The 20,140-nt window shown below is 36.5% G+C and overlaps 1 protein-coding gene across 2 annotated transcripts in view; it reads left to right on the top strand.

Moving 5' to 3' along the window:
• The first annotated feature begins 6,747 nt into the window (after positions 1-6,747).
• Positions 6,748-20,140, top strand: part of LOC127414894 (serine/threonine-protein kinase WNK2-like) — a 160,088-nt gene continuing 146,695 nt past the window's right edge. Inside the window, exons 1-2 of one of the 2 annotated variants that reach the window (XM_051653270.1) lie at positions 6,748-6,836; positions 12,124-12,849. In XM_051653270.1, the coding sequence (XP_051509230.1) occupies positions 12,235-12,849 (615 nt within the window). In that variant the 5' untranslated portion in view covers positions 6,748-6,836; positions 12,124-12,234. Of the gene's footprint in view, positions 7,076-12,123; positions 12,850-20,140 lie in introns of both variants that reach the window. The other variant, XM_051653269.1, reaches the window with a different exon arrangement.

Here is a 20,140-nt window from a genome sequence, read left to right on the forward strand (position 1 = left end):
GCCCCCCAGAGGCAATGGGGTAGAAATATTTATATAAAAATAAAAGTCCTTCACATAGCACATAAATGGACAAGTCATAAATCAAATGAAATCTCACTCTCAGGAATGTGACTGTACAGTTATTGCTTTTGTCTTAATACCACAGTTCGAAAGATTTTCAAAAGAATCACAAAGTTAAATATGATTTCTGTAAGTCATCAAACACAAATGTCTCTTTTATGTTCCGATAACTGCTGCTGTAAGCCTCAAATAGCTAAAAACTTTATATCTGCTTTTACCTTAGGATGGTATCTAAAAAATTAGCCATTGTTTACTTGTCTGTGTGCTTGCTCGACTGCCCAACACCCTGTCGCCGGTTTGTGGTTTGTCCCTCCTCGGACCACTGTCACTGACTAGGAGCACCCCACAAGCCTTGCCCTTTCAGAGATGCTCTGACCCAGTCATCTGGCCATAACAATTTGGCCCTTGTCAAAGTCACTCAGGTCTTTACTCCTGCCAATTTCTCCTGCATTCAAGATGTTGACTACGAGAACTGAGTGTTCGCATACCATCTAATCTACCCAGACCTTGATATGTGGCCTTGTTAGGAGATGATCAATGTTATTCGCTTCACCTGTGAGTGGTCATAATGTTTTGGCTCATCAGTGTATATCTATATCTATCTATCTATCTATCTATCTATCTATCTATCTATATATATATATATATATATATATATATATATATATATATATATGTATGTATCTATAGATTCAGTTGCTTAATTACTAAAAGTGTATAGGGTCAGTAGTGACCCGAGAAATGTGTCACAATATATATTTGTGCTTCCATCAATCATATTTTCATAATTATTTTATATCTATAAAAGTTTACTATCACAGGATTTCTTTGTTTATTACAAGACAAATGAGCACTATATTCATACAATGGCTCTTATATCATGTCGATTTTCTGCGCAATAGTGATGAATTATCAGTATTCCATATGCGTGTACACATACATATTATACATGCTATTTGTTCCTCAAGGTGGCGCTGTTGTTTCAGTGATTGACTTGATTTACACTTGAAGAAGCAATGTGGAAGTAAACTATAGCAAGTCTAACACATGAACAGTATGATTTGGCTGTTGTCATTTGAGTGTAATTCTGAAATTATTTATGTTGTGTGTCTATTTAGACTCAAAAATTGCCTGAGAAAATATTTGTGTGTAGCCAGTTAAGTCTCATAAAATTTCAGCATGGAAGTAATGAATCACGTTTTATCATTGGTTGCATCATCTATTTGATATATGAAAAATAAAACATCAAAACATAACAGAATATCAACTATTCTATTATTTTCTAATTGTCTTGAATATGCATTGAAAATTGTTCAATATCACTATTGTGTAGATCCACTTGTGATAGATATAAGTGCCGGATTACTTAAGACCCGAAGTATGTACTACTTTATACTGTATGTTGCCTGGACAATTTTAAAGCTACTTATGAATGGCTGTCAAAGGAGAAATGTGCTTTTTTTGGGTCCAGATGCTGTAGTTATATCATCCACCAGCAGAGGTTAACAGGTTCAGGGTTGCTGACATGTCTTTAGGGGGGAGGAATTTGGAGAGAGCGTGTGTGCTAAGTCTTTCGGAAATAAAAAAAAAAAAAAATGTACCTTTAAAAATTGTTTATCATGTGTCCCATAAAGAGATATTTGAATCTAAGTCCAACTGAGCTCACATTTATATGAGAAGAAAGGGGGCGAGCTAATACACTTTTTATATTTTAAAGCCCTTACATCAGCAGTCTGTACAGTATATGTTATACTTACTGAATGGATGGGATTCTTGGCACCATTCCTACATTTCTTTTCTGTCATTATTTGACTGAAGCATTACTCTTGTCATGGTAGCATAAAGAATAGAAATAGAGAGAGAGAGAGAACTGACTCTGGCACTTCACAAGGTCTTACTGACAGAAGAATCAATTACTGGTCTTACTTCACTAGTGCACTTGACCTGAGCTCCACTAACTGCTTTTTCCCCTCATGTTTTTGATGGAGGGAAAAAAGACAAGCTGACTGAGGGAATGTCTTTCTATATCATTTAACATAAATAATATTTATGTTATTTAAGTTATTTATTATATGTATATAAAAAAGGCTCAAACTCCTTTATACTTCCATCATAGCATTTATCATTGAATTCCTTTCTTCCTTCCTTCTATCTTTGTTCCTTCCTTCCTTCCTTCCTTCCTTCCTTCCCGTTGCTCTTTCTTTTTCCTTTTTTCCTTCCTTTCTTCCTTTCTTACTGTTGCTTTTTCTTTTTCCTCTTTTCTTTCTTTCCTTCCTTCCTTCCTGCTGCTTTCTTTCTTTTCCTTCCTTCCTTCCTTCCTTCCTTCCTTCCTCCCTCTCTTTCTTTCTTTCTTTCTTTCTTTCTTCCTTCCTGTTGCTTTCTTCTTTTTATTTTTTCATTCTTTCCTTCCTTTCTTCTTGCTGCTTTCTTTCTTTTTCCTTCCTTTCTTTTTTCCTTCCTTCCTTCCTGTTGCTTTCTTCCTTTTTCATTCTTTCCTTCCTTTCTTACAGTTGCTTTTTCTTTTTTCCTTTTCTTTCTTCATTCCTTCCTTCATTCCTGCTGCTTTCTTTTTCCTTCCTTCCTTCCTTCTTTTTTCTTTCTCTCTTTTTCCTTCCTGTTGCTTTTTTCTGCTTTTTTCCTTTTTTCATTACTTCCTTCCTTCCTTCCTTCTTGTTGCTTCTTTTTTCCTTCCTGATGCTTTCTTTCTTCTTTTTTCCTTTTTTCATTCATTCCTTCATTTTTTCCTTTATTTCTTCCTTCCTTCTTGTTGCTTTCTTTTTTCCCCTTTTTCATTCCTTCCTTCTTTCCTTCCTTTCTGTTGATTTCTTTCTTTTTTCCTTCCTTCCTTGCTTTCCTTTTCCTTGTCTTCCCATTCTTTTCTTTCTTTTTTCTTGTGTACTTTTTTCTTTTTTATCCTAGCTGTTTTCTTTCTTCTTTTTTCCTTTTTTCCTTCCTTCCTTCCTTCCTTGCTGTTGCTTTCTTTCTTTTTTCCTTCCTTCCTTACTTTTTTTTTCCTTCCTTCCCTCTTTTTGATTTGTCTCTTTCCTATCAGTATTCCTCTGTTGACAGTCCATTCATTAAGGCGAGGTCTCTCTCTCTTTCTCTGTTGATGTCAGAATGGCAGTGGTCCAGCATCTGATCGACCCACTGTAGGGAAATTACATTTCCACAGTTCTCTACAGAGCTTTTAGTTACACTACTTACACATACACACAAACATCTAGAGGGCAGTTCATTTTACAGCTCTCTGAGCATCCTACAGCTCAACAACACAATATGTGTCCTAACTCAACACCACAGCAAACTCAAAGTAAACACATACACAAACACACACACACACACACACACACACACACACACACACACACACACACAAACACACATATCCCCCACATTCTGTTGTTATTTATTGACTCTCAGTACAGACAGACAGCAGTAAGTGACACCGATAGCTCATTGTAACAAACAGAAAGATCTATTCACCTCAGTACAGACAGCCACACATTACAAAAAAGATACTGATGTCAAATTACACAATTACACAAACTGTTTCTCCTTAAATGCTGCTTCTCAAACAGGCTTCACTTTCTCCTTGCTTTACTCGAAAAAGGTAAATTATATATAAACTAAATACATTTAATTTATACTCAGCAGTATACTTTTATAGGATACAGGAGGTCTCTCAGGTGTCTTTCCAGGTGTTGATGAAACCACTTACAGCATTTTACATTACCACATTATTATACTGGGAAATGAGTATATCAGATCTGTGACACTCACAATGTACATTTTGAAACTGAACTTAGTCACTTTGCTACTGTAATTTGTGAGGCTGTATTTAAAGAGACATCTGGTGGGCCTGGGTAGCTCAGTGGTAAAGACGCTGGCTTTGATAAAAAAAAAAAGAAAAAAAAAAGACATTTGGCAGCTATTCTGTAAAATGTCAATCTGTCTGTTTTTCAAGCTACTGAGCTTTGACTTGTATCTCAGATCATAATCTTTGAAACTGCTTCCACTGAAATAATAATAATACTATGACCCAAACCTCCCTGTACTCATAAATACAAAGCATGTTTGGAAAAGATTTTGACTCTTACAGTTGTGCATTCTTCTGTTCAACACTTTACAAATTTATTTCTTATCTATAATTAAGGTTTTGAACTAGTGAATATAACATTAACCCAGGTGTTTGTGTGTGTGTGTGTGTGTGTGTGTGTGTGTGTGTTTAAACTTTGAATTGTATTTAATAAAAACATTTACACTTTGTACATTATATTCCCTGTCTTACACTTGTCATGTAGAGAGAATAATTGCAATAAATGTGACTTTAATATGAGAAAAAATGTATTTATATGAAAAAAGAAAACCATGATTGGCTATAAATATATTTCATTTACATATATCTGACCCTTGTTTCTTTCTAAAGGAATAATGCAGATATCATGTTAGCTGATGTAGTGAAAGAGAAAGCGGCATTCTCAAATTCCATTGTGAAAATCTAAACTGAACCTTTAATTGTCCAATTTAGGATTGAATAACACGTGACGGAAATTCACACCCCTTCGTGGCAGGTTTTACTCTGTTATACTACAAGAAACCTTTATTTTGGTCACACATTATACATACATTTTTGCATGTATACAGTGAAATTTATTTGTTTTTCACATATCCCAGCTAAGCTGGGGTCAGAGTGCAGGGTCAGCCATGATACGGCGCCCAATTCACATAATGTGCAACATGATATTTTTGATTAGAAATAGTCATTTCCAAAGATTCCGCTTCCTTTCCACATTGCACAACTGAATGAAGATTTCAAAGGAATATTTCACCCAAATATGAAAATATTGTCATTTACTCAACCTCAGGTCATTGTAAACCTGTATGACTCTTTCTTCTGTGATTTATTTTTCAGAATTCCCCTGCTGCTCTTTTCCATTAAATGAAAGCATTTAGTGACCAGTAAACAAAACACCATAAAAGTATCACAAACGTAATCCACACAGCTTGTGCACTATATTATTGTTTTTATATTGATATATTTTCTCAAATCTAATTAGTGTTCACATAAATTCAAATAAAGAGCATCAAGACCTGTCTGTGTGGGTGCCTCATGCCGCCACCCATCCCCCCCCCCACGCAAGATGCCGCCCTGGGCAACTGCACATATCGCCCATGGCTAAATCCGCTACTGTGGCCACAAGAAAGCCACTTGTTAGTGAGGCTAATCGGAGAAAACAACTTTCAGTTTGCTGAGGAGCATAAAGATTGGACTGTAGAGCAATGGAAAAAAGTCATGTGGTCTGATGAGTCCAGATTTACCCTATTCCAAAGCGATGGGCGAGTTCAGGGTAAGAAGGGAAGCACATGAAGCGATGCACCCGTCATGCATAGTGCCCACTGTACAAGCCTCTGGAGGCAGTGTTATGATCTGAGGTTGCTTCAGTTGGTCAGGTCTAGGCTCAGCAACGTTATGCGGCAATAAAATGAAGTCAGCTGACTACCTGAATGACCAGGTTATCCAATCAATGGATTTTCTCTTCCCTGACGGCATGGGCATATTCCAGGACGACAATGTCAAGATTCATTGGGCTCAAACTGTGAAAGAGTGGTTCAGGGAGCATGAGGAATCATTTTCACACATGAATTGGTCACCACAGAGTCCTGACCTTAAACCCATTGAAAGTCTTTGGGATGTGCTGGAGAAGACTTTACGGAGTGGATCAGCTCTCCCGTCCTCAGCCAAAAATTAATGCAACTCTGGACAGAAATAAATGTTCTGATGTTGCATAAGGTTGTCGAAACAGTGCCACAACGAATGTGCGCCGTAATCAAAGCTAAAGGCGGTCCAGCAAAATATTAGACTATGTGACTTTTTTTGGGCCAGGCAGTGTAGTTTTTCTGCTCGATCAGTTCAAAATAATGTCTATATTTCCTTTTTGTTCACTGTCGCATGCAAGTCATTAACTCGTTTCTCTCTTACAGTGACTCTTTAGCGGGTGCACACCCCTTTATCTGTCACAGAAACGTAACCCAAGAAATGAAGGCCTGATTAAAAGTAATAAATTTAACCATATGTAAGTAACTATAATCTGATTACAAGAATTATTATTAAAGTAATTAGATTACTGTGACTAATTAATTTGTAATCAGATTACACCCAACACTGTACATCAATAATGTCAAATGCCGCTGGTTCACACATGGTTCATGACTGATTGGTAGAAGAAATTATTATCAGTGAATAATGGCTTTAATATCACGCAGTTCCTCAAAAAATGTGTATATGGTTGAGTGACAATAAAGTGATTTGATTTGATTTTGAAAATGATATTGAATGGTGTTAGAAGACTTGTAATATGGCACACAGACAGCATGGACTACCCTTATGACACTTTTAAGGTGATTTTATGTCATTTTTGGAGCTTGACAAATCCAGGTCACTGCCTGCTAAACAGAAACATCTTCTTTTGTGTTCCATGGAAGAAAGAAGGTCATACAGGTTTGCACTGACATATTGGCGAGTAAATAATGACAGAATTGTCATTTTAGAGTGAACTACTCCATTAAAGAGCAAAGGAGTAACCTGATAACGATGTCATGTCATATAAATGTTAAGAAGTCTTTATTTCTTCCTGTAATGAGGGAAGCACAGGAATGTTTGGAATATTCCACTTGATTAAAGCTGATCTCAGAGGTGCTACAGTGCTCCGTGTATGGGCGTGGAGGAGCACATTCAGCAGTCCTTTTCACACGGAGAAATTTCTAGGGATGTCGAGGTGAGAGACACAAGTGTGGTTTGAAATAATTCTGCTAATGCGCAAAAAAGGAGTGTTTTCATGTGAACCGCGCAGCAGCGATGTACGCGTTATTTCTTGAGTGTTGCGGGAGAGCAGAGGGCGGGTGGTCTCTTCATCCTCTTCCGCTCGCTGTCGTGTTTCGCTTGGGTTAAATACTGCTGCTCTTCCCAGATCATCTTCCATAATCAAACCGAGCGACAGCAGCAGCCAGAACACATGTGAGTTACTGATTCACTGCTTTATATTTGTTCAGTATGATGGAGGATATATTTATATTGATTCTGTCGGCTCGTTCACCTGTAAAAGGTGATGATCATCACGCGCGTTCATAACAGTGGAGAGATACTGCATGTTCAAATGAGGAATCTGGAAGGATTTTATTTTACAATGGAATTTTCCTCAATATTTTGCACTTTGAACAATATAGCCATCGTAGCGTTTCTAAACATTTCGCTTTTATGATTTTATGTCATCTTCGCATTACATTAGCATTGGTGAGCATCTTTAAAAGGCCATTTTCTTAAAGTGATACCTGCTTTGTAGACAATGTTTCAACCACAAAGTTTATATTATATATTATCTATAATACTGAATGATGTTGCTGGGGATTGTTAAATCGTTTTTCTTTTACATTTTAAGCGTCGTTTTATCTTTAAAAAGATCTAAAACGGGTTCATTTCTATTAAAGTGTTTTCTTAAATATTTTGTGGAATATTCAATCTTTTGACAAAAGATTGGCAAAAGAGTTGTTGACCACATAATATATATATATATATATATATATATATATATATATATATATATATATATATATATATATATATATATATTGACTGGAGTCATATCACTGCTGATATAATATGCAAATGTGTGCATATTTAATAAGATTGTGTCTAATTTGCATATTGTAAATGTTTAAATCTGTAAAGTGATAATCCAAAAAAAAAGCTTGCTTCTATGTTTTTTAGCTAATATGGCAAAGTTGTATAAATGTATAATTTTAACCTATTCACCTGTAGTGCCTCCTCTTTAAAGAAACATGAAAATTGTCATAATTTACTCACTCTCTTCCAACCCCATATTGTTTCTTTCTTCAGTGAAACACAAAAGCAGATGGTAGAATGTTGGTGCAACTTTTCTTCCAAACAACAAAAGTGGATGGCCAAAATAGACCAAAAAAGCATAAAATTACCATAGAATGAGTCAGTTTGACTGAAGTCATGAAACTTCATGAAGTGTGAAATTTAAGCTATTTTACACTGAAAATCTTTCCTTCTGTCAGAGATCTCAAATGTCTTCCGTGCTTGTGTTCAGTTAAAAAAAAGGCCCATTTGAACACACCAGGTTAGATGTCATTAGCCCTAAACGCCATTGATTCTCTCATGTCATGTGACAAATCGTGACACATTTAAAAATGTTATCATGGATGTGATTTGTAACTCCGTGCCCTAATCGGATGCAAAGTTTCCAGCGACAAGTAATTTGTCTGTGCACACTAAAAGTGGATGGTGTTCAGAGACGAGACACAATCACAACCAATCAGTTATTTAGAGCAGGATTTTGGACCAATAAAATTTCACTGTGGGCAGGGCTACCAGTGTGATGTAGCAGAAATTCAAAACAAGCGACTGACCAAATGGCCTGTTAGTTGTAGCGGTTAATTGCACCAAAACTGAGATGGGCAAGACTACAAGTTACACCCCCTTCAAATAACTGATGAAGTGTTTTAGACTACGTCCACATTAATCCGGAGACGCTCTCCATCCACACTGCCATTTTCAAACATTTTCTAAAAGTTGCTCATGCTCACTGAAATATCGAAAAAAAAAACTTAAATCCCCTTACTGTGCATGCAGTAAAAAAAAGTATTCTGAAACGCAATTCCTCGAGTTCCACTGCTGGACAGAAATTCGGAGTAAACTTCTTTGTCGCCTTTGTACAACCTTCACATTGCATTCCTTCAAAGTAACATTTATCTTTAACAATGCTATCAAAGTGGATATCAGACACAACAAAGCCGCTACAACATAGGCCACCATCTTGATTGTTGTGGGTTAAATGGATCACATGACTGCATCACACGACAACAAATATGTAATTGTTTTCGATTATCTTGTTTATCTCATGTTTGAATATACCGTTTTCCCTGTCCACACTATAACGTAAATACAGCATTTCCAAACTTGGGAAAACATTTTCGAGAAGCTCTCTGTTTTCACTGGACAAATATTCTGTCTCAGTGTGGACCGAAGTCCAAAATGTAGAGAAAAAGATGCATTTTCAAATGTATCCGGATTAATGTGGACCACATCTTAGTCTCCCAAAAGTTGGGTGACACATTCATTGTTGTTTATTTGGAGTCCTGCAGAAACAATACACCTATCCCTAAGCCTAACCACAAAGTTTGTAAAATTATTAAAAGTTAAACAACTTAAACGTTCTAGAGAATATAATCATCCTGCTGTACCGTTAGGTGGCGACAGTGAAGAGAAAAGCACTGAAAATGAGAGAGGAGTCTGTCTGCGTCCTGCAATAATACTACAAGGCACGCCCACTACACGTAACGCCCCCTCCAAAAAACCAGGTGAAATCCTGAGGTCACTTTGGACAGTTGGATGCCACATTCAACACTGTTTGTTGGAGTCCCGCAGCAACCATACACCTACACCTATCCATAACTCTAAATCTAACCGTAACCACAAAGATTTTCAAAATTAAATGTTTGTAAAATAATTTAAAACAAATTAAAAGTTATTTTGAATACAATCATACTGCCGTATCACTAGGTGGCAACAGTGAAGAAAAATGTGATGAAAGTGAAGAGGAGAAGAAGCTAGCGGTATGCTAAGCTAATAGGCTCAGTATTTTATAGGTCCATAAATATGATTAGCTTGTGAGCTAACTGGAGAAAACAGAACAGAGAACTGTTTATCTTACCATTTATATCTTTTTTATTATTGAACAAGCAGAAATTGTAAAACACCTTCAGGAGTAAAGAACACTTCCACAAAATTCACATTATACAAGTAAGTTCAGTTTACTATTTATATATTCCGTTTAATAATATGAAATGTGACATATAATTTAAAAGTTATTCTTTGTCGTATTTAAAGAGGAAATTAATCATACAGCGATTGCATGGGATTTGAAAAGTTCTTGGAGCCAGTAGAATCGCTTGATGATCCAATGGGGGCGTTGTGGGCGTGTCGTGAAGTGGGTGTTCCTTGTAGTCTTGTGAGACGCAGACAGATAGAGATGGGCGATACCACTTATTTTCTTTTTGATCCGATACCAATAATTTAAAGTCCAATATCGTTGATACCGATACCTATACCGACACTTCTATTAAAATATATATATATATATTTTTTTTTGCGATTTCTTGGGATAAAATGAGTAATTTTAAATATTATTTTTAGTCACAATTTAAGTCATTGTTATTATTATTTTTACATTTGTGAGCCTAAACAGAAACTTATTAGACTTATGTTTTGTTTACCATTACAAAAATTAACCATAGTTTCACTACAGTAACTATAGTTTAACCATGGGATTTAGTTAAACCATAGTTACCACACAATTAACCATGGTTACTACTACAGTATTACTGTAGTAAAACCATGGTTTCAGCCCAAAAACAAAAACCAAAAAAACAAACTTGGTTACTACAATATTACTTTAATAAATCATGGTTAACTATTTTTTAAATTACTTATTAACAACAATTACCCACAAACTCATGATAAGAAATGTCACCGTTAGATATGTTGTTATTTTAGCATGAATTTACTCCAGAAGCTGTTTCTCTGATTTTCTCTCATTACCTCTACAAGACACTGATCCCTCTTGTTTGAACTTGTGACGGCGCAAGTGCTTGTCTGCTTGTGTCTTTCAGCATGAATGTTAAGATGAGCGAAAGAAGAAATAGTTCCCATCAAGTATTTGCTAATATAGCCTAATCCTTTTTATTTCACTTTGAAGCTTATGATTATTGTTCATGTTCATGGTAAACAAATAATAATATCCCAATTTAAAAATATATATTTTAGAATCGATATTTTTGTGTGAGGATCGATATATTTGATATAACATCAGTACTGGAAGTATCGATACTTTAGGATCGATCCGCCCATCCCTACAGACAGATACACTTAGAGAATGAAGATGAGAAGAAGATAAGCTAGTAGGCTAACAGGTTAGCTTGTGGGCTAACTGTAGAAAATGGAAGCTTTATAGCTTTAGTTTAGCTTTATTTAGTTTATTAATATGAAATATGACATAAGTTAAAATCTTTGTCATATTTACATAGTTAAGACAACATGAATCATACATCGCATAAGATTTAAAAATTTCTTTCAGCCAATAGAGTAGCTTGGCCACTACAGGTGATCCAAGAGGGCATTACCTGTAGTGGCCATTCCTTGTAGTCTTGCGGGATGCAGAAATATACACTTGGAAAAAACTAGATCAAGGTGGAAGAGATGGCTTTTATCACTAGTTGCTTCTCAGAATATTCACATCGTATGCTAATAGTATGTTAGTATTCTATTCTGAACATTAGCCATGGTGTAACCTCCAGTAAACCTACATTATAGCGGTTCCCAACTGCTTTTGCTTCACAACCCAGATTTTACATTAGACATCAAGTGGTGAATGTTTCAGGCATTAAGATGAATGATTAGGAAAATTCACATTTTTGTAAATGTAGAAACAACAGCAGAAGTTAGATTTACAATATAGTTTGGTTTCTAAACGTTTCTTGCTATCAAATATTTTGCTGTCCTGTGCTACAAATCCAAAATGCAGTAACTACACCAACTGAGAAAAATGGCTTCAAATTTTGTGATTGTCCAGCCAAGTGTGGATTATCAAATGTTTACACTGTTTTTTTCTGAATCTGTGCATAGTCGAGCCAAATCCGTCTGTCAGAGGACAGATCATAGTCTAACAGACCCAATTTGGTTTATACAGAAGCTCAATTTTGACACAATGTGTAGGCCTAGTTACTTCATCTTGGATTTGCAGGCCAGCATACTCTCTGAAACTACAGTATATGGTAACATTTTCTCTATTATTTTCTCCGCATTCTCTATTATTTGCATTAAGCATTGTTTTTTCACTGCTGTCTGCGACCCTATCACAACAGACAGTCTGCTTGAGAACCACTGACCTAAATCACCTAAAATAATCTAAATTGCATTACCTTTCAATGAATTCCAAACATATATACATATATATGATACATATATATGTTGTATTCCCACAGATGAGAGGTCATGTGATATAGCTCATGTTTGGGGAAGTGTGTCAGTGCTACTGCTCCATTGTGGTTCAGTCCCGAACAGCGCCAACATACGGGTGACTTACATCTGACAACATGGAGCCCAAACCCAACTGCTGTGCAGCATCGGTGCCCAACTCACAGTGTGATCTGAAGGGGAATATCTACGAGACCATCAGTGAGGGTAATGTGAATAAACTGGAGGGCGCGGCCCTGGTGCGGGGGGGCAGTGACCCAAGCTCGTACCCGTCATCCAAACACCCGGCGGGCGCCCGGAACAGGTTCATCCGTAGGAGTCTGTGGTTCAATGACAATGACGAGCACCCAGTGGATGATTGCGCTCCGGAATGCAAAGAGCAGAATAAGATGCTCGGCATCAACCTACAGACAATACTGGACCGAACTCTGGGGGTCCAATCCACTTTACAAGAAGGTTCGAGCATCGAAAGCCATAAAGACCCAGGCGGCACCAGTGCCGATGAGGAGAAAGAAAGAACGGACCACAAAAGAGACGCAACGGATGGCGTTAAGACTCGCATAAAGGCGGCCAGTGAGGAGAATGAGGAAGAGGCGGAGATGAAGGCTGTTGCCACCTCTCCAAGTGGACGCTTTCTTAAGTTTGACATAGAGATTGGCCGCGGCTCTTTCAAGACAGTCTACAAAGGTCTGGACACGGACACCTGGGTGGAGGTGGCCTGGTGTGAACTTCAGGTGTGTATCCATCCATATTAGAGTAGTGTTAGAGTGAATATGCAACCTCCGAATCACACTCATCAATGATTATGTGAACATGATTACTTCCTGGTTCCGACAGGACACACTCTCAGCGGTACTAATCTCTCTGTCACCCAAACGGTACACAATTAAAGCAATAGTTCACCCGTAAATGAAAATTTGCTCACCCTATTGTCGCTCCAAACCCTTATGATTTTCTCTCCTCCAAGGAACACAAAAGGTTCATTTGCCAAATAATGTGAATTGTGACTCTGTGCTGTCAAGCTCAAAAAAGGCCAAAAACACCATAAAACCACAAAAAAGTAATTGATGTGACTCGTGCACTATGTTCCAAGTCTTCTGAAGCATACAAACACTTGGTGTGATGACATTTAAGTGTGAAGAAATGGTGTGTGTGTGTGTGTGTGTGTGTGTGTGAGAGAGAGAGAGAGAGAGAGAGAAAGAGTGCTGTGGCGTGTTGTATACCTGTGTCTGTCGCAGCTCTTGTCAGCTGTGACATCGCTTCAAATGATGAAACTGTTAGTTTAACTACACTTCTCAGCAGCAGGGTGGTAGCATCTTCATTCTTGAATAGAGATTTTCAGTTGCTCAACTGTTTTATTAAGTCTCGTGTGTGTTGACATCAAGGCTCTGTGTGTTGCCCACGAGTGTCTATGTGTGTGCGTATGTATGTCTGTCAGTGTGTGTAAGTGTGGGTGTGAGCAAAAGAGAGACAGAGAGGGAGCATGAGTGTGCTTTCCACAGAATTGAAATAAATGTAGGATAATATAGATATTATTTGTCATTCTAATCCGATTTACCTAACCAAAGTCTTTGTTTGAATTGGTTATTTTGCTGTGGCAGCCTGTACAGCTCTTTGAAATAACTGAAATAATTTGGCAAAGTGAACTACTTCTGTCAACCAATCAGAATCAAGCCTTCAAGAGACCCGTGGTGTAAGTACTAATAGTTAAAAATAATAACCTATAACAGAGTACGACCATCTTTTTCATGGTGAGATATAAACAAAGTATACAATAAAATTTGAACAGGGATTGCTCACCAATATTATTTTAATAAAAACTGACAATTGCAAGGAGTCATACCTGTGAATAGAAATTCGTGGCAGAAGTATCTATAAAAGCATTTTTGAAATCCTCATCTAGTAATAATAAAGACTGTGATTGGCCCATCCTGGCCTGCATTTGGCCTGGCCCGGATGCAACACCGTACTAAAATGCTGTAACAGAGTTTCCTGTGCTATTGTTCAGCGGCACTGCAACACTGCTACTAAATCAGCAGCGTGACCAATGTAGTCCGATTCACAAGCGAATGACTCTTATCTGACACAGCAAAACATAAAGTATAAAAACTACAGAATGAATGACTCCTTCCAGCCGCATCTTTTTAGTGAATAACTTTCATTCATTTTGTCATGTCCGACTCGAAATGAACCAAGAACTTTTACTGTGTTATGTGAACTTTAAGGCTTGTGAGACTTAAATCAGAGTAACTACTGGATGGTTGTTTATGTGACAATGTGTAGTTAAAGATACACATTATGAGTATTGTTGTAATTACTGGAATTTAAAAGTAAAATTAAGAATGAATCAAATATCATAATTAGCCTGTTTAAACACCTTTTGCAAGAATCTGTTCTGTTAAAATATGAAATGATCTCATCATTTGGTAACAGACTGCTGAGGGCAGTAAGTCCAATATTAATTGCATTAGTTTTTTCCAAATATTTCTTCCTTAAAAGCATTAAAAGGAATCGGAATCTGAACCGTTAAATTATGATATTGATATTCAGTCTATGGGATTTTTCGCTGTTTCGTCTGATCACTTAATAAAGTAATATTCTCCTTAACAAGCCACATGAATTGAGATACTGTATCATTCATGTCTGTAGCACAATTAGTGCGTTGTTTAAATCACTGACCCTAAGTATGAGCAATCTGTCCAGAATGGTTTTCTTTTGTACTGCCACAATGTTTGTTGCAAAATATCTAGATTTTATATGACCTAAAATGAATAATCAGACACAATTTATTTGGTTTTGTTATAAGAAATATTCAAACAACTCTTATTCAAATGCAGTATGACCTGGAACTCTATTTAAAAGAGATGTTTAAAGGGCATAATTAGTCACTTCATGCATATTGATCGATCAGATTGCTATCAGATTGGGTATGCTCACTTTTTTTTACACTTGACCACATAAATGAGTGTAAATGCATTTACACTTGGCCGGGTCTTGTCTTGTATACATCTCAAAGCACCTCCTGAGGTTTGAATGATTGGATTGCAATCCGTCTCGAATGCTATAGATAGGCGTGTACGCTTGGTCTTTTCATGATCGGATATCTGTTCAGCAGAAACGCATGAAGTGACCAAGTGGAAATATACCCTAGAAGATTAGTTACCGAGCTCTCAAGTCAAGTAATTTTTGTGCGTATAGCGCTTTTTACAATACACAATGTTTCAAGGCAGCTTTACAAAAAATTATGCTTTAATGTCTGTAATGTCTTAAGTGCTCTCAGCTTTTCCTTTTCTTATTTACCATGGTAAAACCTATCTGTGTTTTCTGTCAGTGTTGTTCTCAATGCTGTGTGATAAGCATCTTTAGCTGCATGCTGGAATGTGGCGTTGCTGATGGTGATAATAGACGCATGAAAACACACAGATTCAGGTCGTGTCCAGGTTTGCCTGTTCATGTGTTTGTGCTGACTGGAGGTAAACAAGAATAAACGGTGTGAAAGTGTTTCTTTGTTAAAGTGGGTCAGTGCAGGGAATGGACCATTGTTTTATACAGATCGCATGTTTAAGTATTTTGTAAAACCCTTAATAGTAATTCTTTTCAAATCTGTTGACCCTTGACCACATGGAACTAGTTTTTAAGCTTTCATACATTGATTGTAAAAAAATACACTGATGTCAAGTTAACAAATGAGATCTTTTAACTGTTGATTCCGTAAGTATTTTTCCCATTGATTTTCTCATTAGTGAAATTAAAAAATCCTTCAATAAAGAGTTCAAAGCCATGAACCAAACCAACCAGCTCTGAGATCAATCACGACATTACAAACTCGAGATTAAAAGCAAAAAAAGTATATTAAAATGCGATAAATACAAAAAGCACAAGACTGTGTACTTTATATATTTCTTAATGGGAAAGAATGAACAGCTCATCCCAAAAAGCATTGCAAATGATATAAATTAAATCAGTCTGGGTTAATCCATCTTTTTCATGTATCTTTCATTCTCTAATGCTACAACATCCCATATTATAGTCTCACGCAGCCAGACTTTTGATCATCAGTATAAACAGTATCTGTCTGACTGACATGTACAGCAACCAACCACAGTGTCTTTAAGCTTATTCCATGTCAAATCAACCAAATTTTCAACCAACTTACCTGGCTGAAATTTTTGATTTTGTTAATAAATTTTTTTTTTTTAAAGAACGATAATGATGAAAGTAAAAAAAAATGAAATGCCATGGATTTACATCGATCAGCCACAACATTAAAACCACCTGCCTAATATTGTGTAGGTCCCCCTCGTGCTGCCAAAACAGCGCCAACCCGCATCTCAGAATAGCATTCTGAGATTATATTCTTCTCACCACAATTGTACAGAGCGGTTATCTGAGTTACCGTAGACTTTGTCAGTTCAAACCAGTCTGTCCATTCTCTGTTGACCTCTCTCATCAACAAGGTGTTTCCATCCACAGAACTGCCACTCACTGGATGTTTTTTGTTTTTGGCACCATTCAGAGTAAATTCTAGAGACTGTTGTGTGTGAAAATCCTGGAGATCAGCAGTTACAGAAATACTCAAACCAGCCCATCTGGCACCAACAATCATGCCACGGACCAAATCACTGAGATACAATTTTTTCCCCATTCTGATGGCTGATGTGAACATTAACTGAAGTATCTGCATGAATTTATGCACCGCACTACTGCCACACGATTGGCTGATTAGATAATTGCATGGATGACTGTAACTTCTTTTCCACTATACTACTCAGTCACTGCTGAGGGAAATCTGAACATTTACCAGCCAGTGGAGAAACAAAGACATTTTTAGATGCATATGTGAGTGATTAAAACACATTGTAGAGGGTTGCATATACTGTAGAATAAAAGAGTGATTTTAGGATTTTAAGAATGGACATTGGGATAGTTCATAGATCGTAATTAAGCAGAAAATCAATAATTTTTCCCGGCCCTAGTGCCAAACACGTGAGAGAGTCCCAGCATGTCCGTTAGAGAACCGGTTTAGGTTCATTCTCTTTTGCTCCTCATAGAAGCTTCTGTAACTGCACTGAGAAACACCGCTTTCAAAATTTGAACTTATTTAGATGACCTGCTTCTTCTTTATTGAAATGCTGGACATGATATGAATACACTGTATTTAGTTCACTGTAAAAAATCCAACTTCAATTTTGTCAGATAAGCTCAATTTTAAAAATTGATTGAACTATCTAATGTCGAAAAAAGTGAGTTTACTTAAAACAATTAAGCCAACTTTTATGCCATTTAAGTCAGAGCAACTTACATTTTTAAACAGTGAGCACATACAATATCAAGTTTGGTAGTGAAAGTAGAACATACAGGCTTTTGAGCATGCTCAGTTTGATCACTGACCCTCCAATACCCCCTATTTGAAACTTTGTGCACCTCTGTGAAATGGAAGTTTAAATGTTACTGTTGTAAGTCTATAAAGCCAGGCTCTACCTTGGAAAATCAGGAAATATGTGGGAATTTAAATGTTTGATTTGGACTCATATCTTTAATGATGATATCCATTTGTTAAAGTCATGGAAAGGTCTTGAAAATTCATGGCTCAAAAATCTGTGGGAGACTTGTAAGGCTGAGCACTATGAACTTCACATTGTTGCGTCTGCTACTGAGCATGCCCACTGGCTGAAGACATTACCCACAATCCCCTGTACTTGAATTTATTTAAGTGTGTTTGGTCAAAGCGTGCCGACTTAAGAGGACATGTAGGACAATTTGTAAATAATCTGTTTTGAATTAATAGATGTTTTTGCTCTTTATGTGTTTTTAATTATGTTTTGCTGTAAAAAGTTGTCTTTTGTTTAAAGTCACCATCAGGGTGATTAGTGTTTGCTTTGATGAAGTTTCTTTGTTTATTGAGTTGACTGAAGTATTTGTAACCTACACCACCATTTAAATGAACTATTTGGTCGCTTGGTGGGGCTCAAACATGATCTTATGTCAAAATATGGATCTGCTTAAAAATATTTTGTATTATATTATTTTCAAGAATATTGATCATTCTGGACAGCTATACTTAAACATTCAAGTTTATTGAACTTAGTGATCATTGATATTTTTGAGTTTGCTGAACTTTTTGTATTAAATTCTTGGAACTTAAGATCCAAGTTGAATTGTTAAGTTGGTAAAACTAATTTCCCTGAAGTTGAGTAAACTCAAAAATGCTTTGAAGCTTCTTTAAGTTTACACAACTATTTATTTTTTACAGTGTTGAAAATAAATATTGATACATGCTTCTAAAGTATCGATACAATATCGTGAGAAAAAGTATCGCGTTGTATATCGATATTTGATTGTATCGACACTGCCCTACCATAAAATATACTGTAGAGTGGATTGGTGGCAGTTTGTGGGATACTCTTAGTTAGGCAGGTTGCTAGCTAACACTGCCTACTAACCAGCGAAATCCACTAACTGGAACTTTCTGATTAGGTCTTTTGCGAATTTCAGTTGGATTTTAACTCTGTCTATCTGTACAGAAGATTTGTGTGTTTTTGTAAGAAAGAAATGGACATCATAGATCTTTGTGTCGATAGTGTGAGAGGTTTATACTCGTGTGGAATGCTAAAAAGCATTTTGTGCTGTTGATTGTGGAGTCTAGGATCAAATCTGTTAATGTGTATCTGGCGTTCTGCCTGACTGATAGACTGAAGCCACATCAGGTGAATTTGTGCTGCATCAACATTCACACAGAGAGAATGCACTTTACACAGACATGAGCTTCAAACTACTGCTGCCAGCTTGGAGAGATACAGGCATGTTGGGGAATACTGACTTACTGATAACAGTGTACTGTGCAGAACAGATATCATGATTGGAAGTTTTAAGAATCTGCCACTGATTCTTAAACACATTGATCTTCAGTGTCTGTGGTGGTGACATAGTATATTCCAACCTGGTCTCATAAAATCATGTTACATTACATTTTTGCAAGCTAATGTTTACGCGGCTCTATGAACATACTGCAGCAGTTTCCTGGTAAAATGTTGCTACACCAACAATTACTTTTATTCACTTTCACACAAATCACCAGTAAAACAGCAGACACTTGCTTTTCACCCTGTTCCTCACACAATGCTATCTTATGACATATAAACACTTTTACTATAGCGCTTGACTCATTTCAACATTTGACATTAGGCTGGTATATACTGTATACTGACTATTTATTTTTTGGTTTCGTTTGAATAGTAAGTGAAACATTCTGCATAAATGTTTATGTCTGCAACAGTGGTATGCTACATTGGTCACATGACCTCATCTCACTGCATGTGAGTTGCATTCGTTTATCATCTTTCAGAAATATATAGTTATTTTGCAGTCTTAATGCACTTTTGTGTAAACACGTCAAACCTTTTGGCAGTCCGATATAGAGGTCAAGGTTGATATATGTTTGGATTACTTTTGAAACGATCCTTTATCGACAGAAATGCACAGATATATATTTTTCCTCCATGGGTGCCATTGAAGGATTCTAGAGTATGACTGCAGCCTCTGGAGGTGAAACAGACAATCTTTGACAATATTCATCCATATTTATAATTTCACATTAATGCATATTTTGTTACTTTATTACATAATTTCTGTCATATGTAATCAACATGAATATTATAACTGCAATATACTCGAATAAATCAGAATTGAATCAAATCGTATCAAGAACAAATTGAATCAAGAGCTTGTGAATCAGAATCAGATCAAATCGGGAATTCTGTATGAATACCTAGTTTCAATAACGTCAAACCTGATGTGGTGTGTTGGCATACACATGTTTTAATCTGAACGCTGAATTATGGTGGAATCATTGATTTTAGGTGAATAGTGACTTAAATTTGTTTGTGTTCCTCAAAAAAATGTGTCGTATGACTTATAATATTGCACACAAGTAATAAGGAATACATTCATAAAACTTTATGGTGGGTTTTTTGCACTTTTTGTAGCTTGTCAGCCTCTGGTTGGTGTGTATGCTATTTTCATGTG

Source organism: Myxocyprinus asiaticus, chromosome 24, assembly GCF_019703515.2.
Source record: "Myxocyprinus asiaticus isolate MX2 ecotype Aquarium Trade chromosome 24, UBuf_Myxa_2, whole genome shotgun sequence".
NCBI lineage: Eukaryota > Metazoa > Chordata > Actinopteri > Cypriniformes > Catostomidae > Myxocyprinus > Myxocyprinus asiaticus.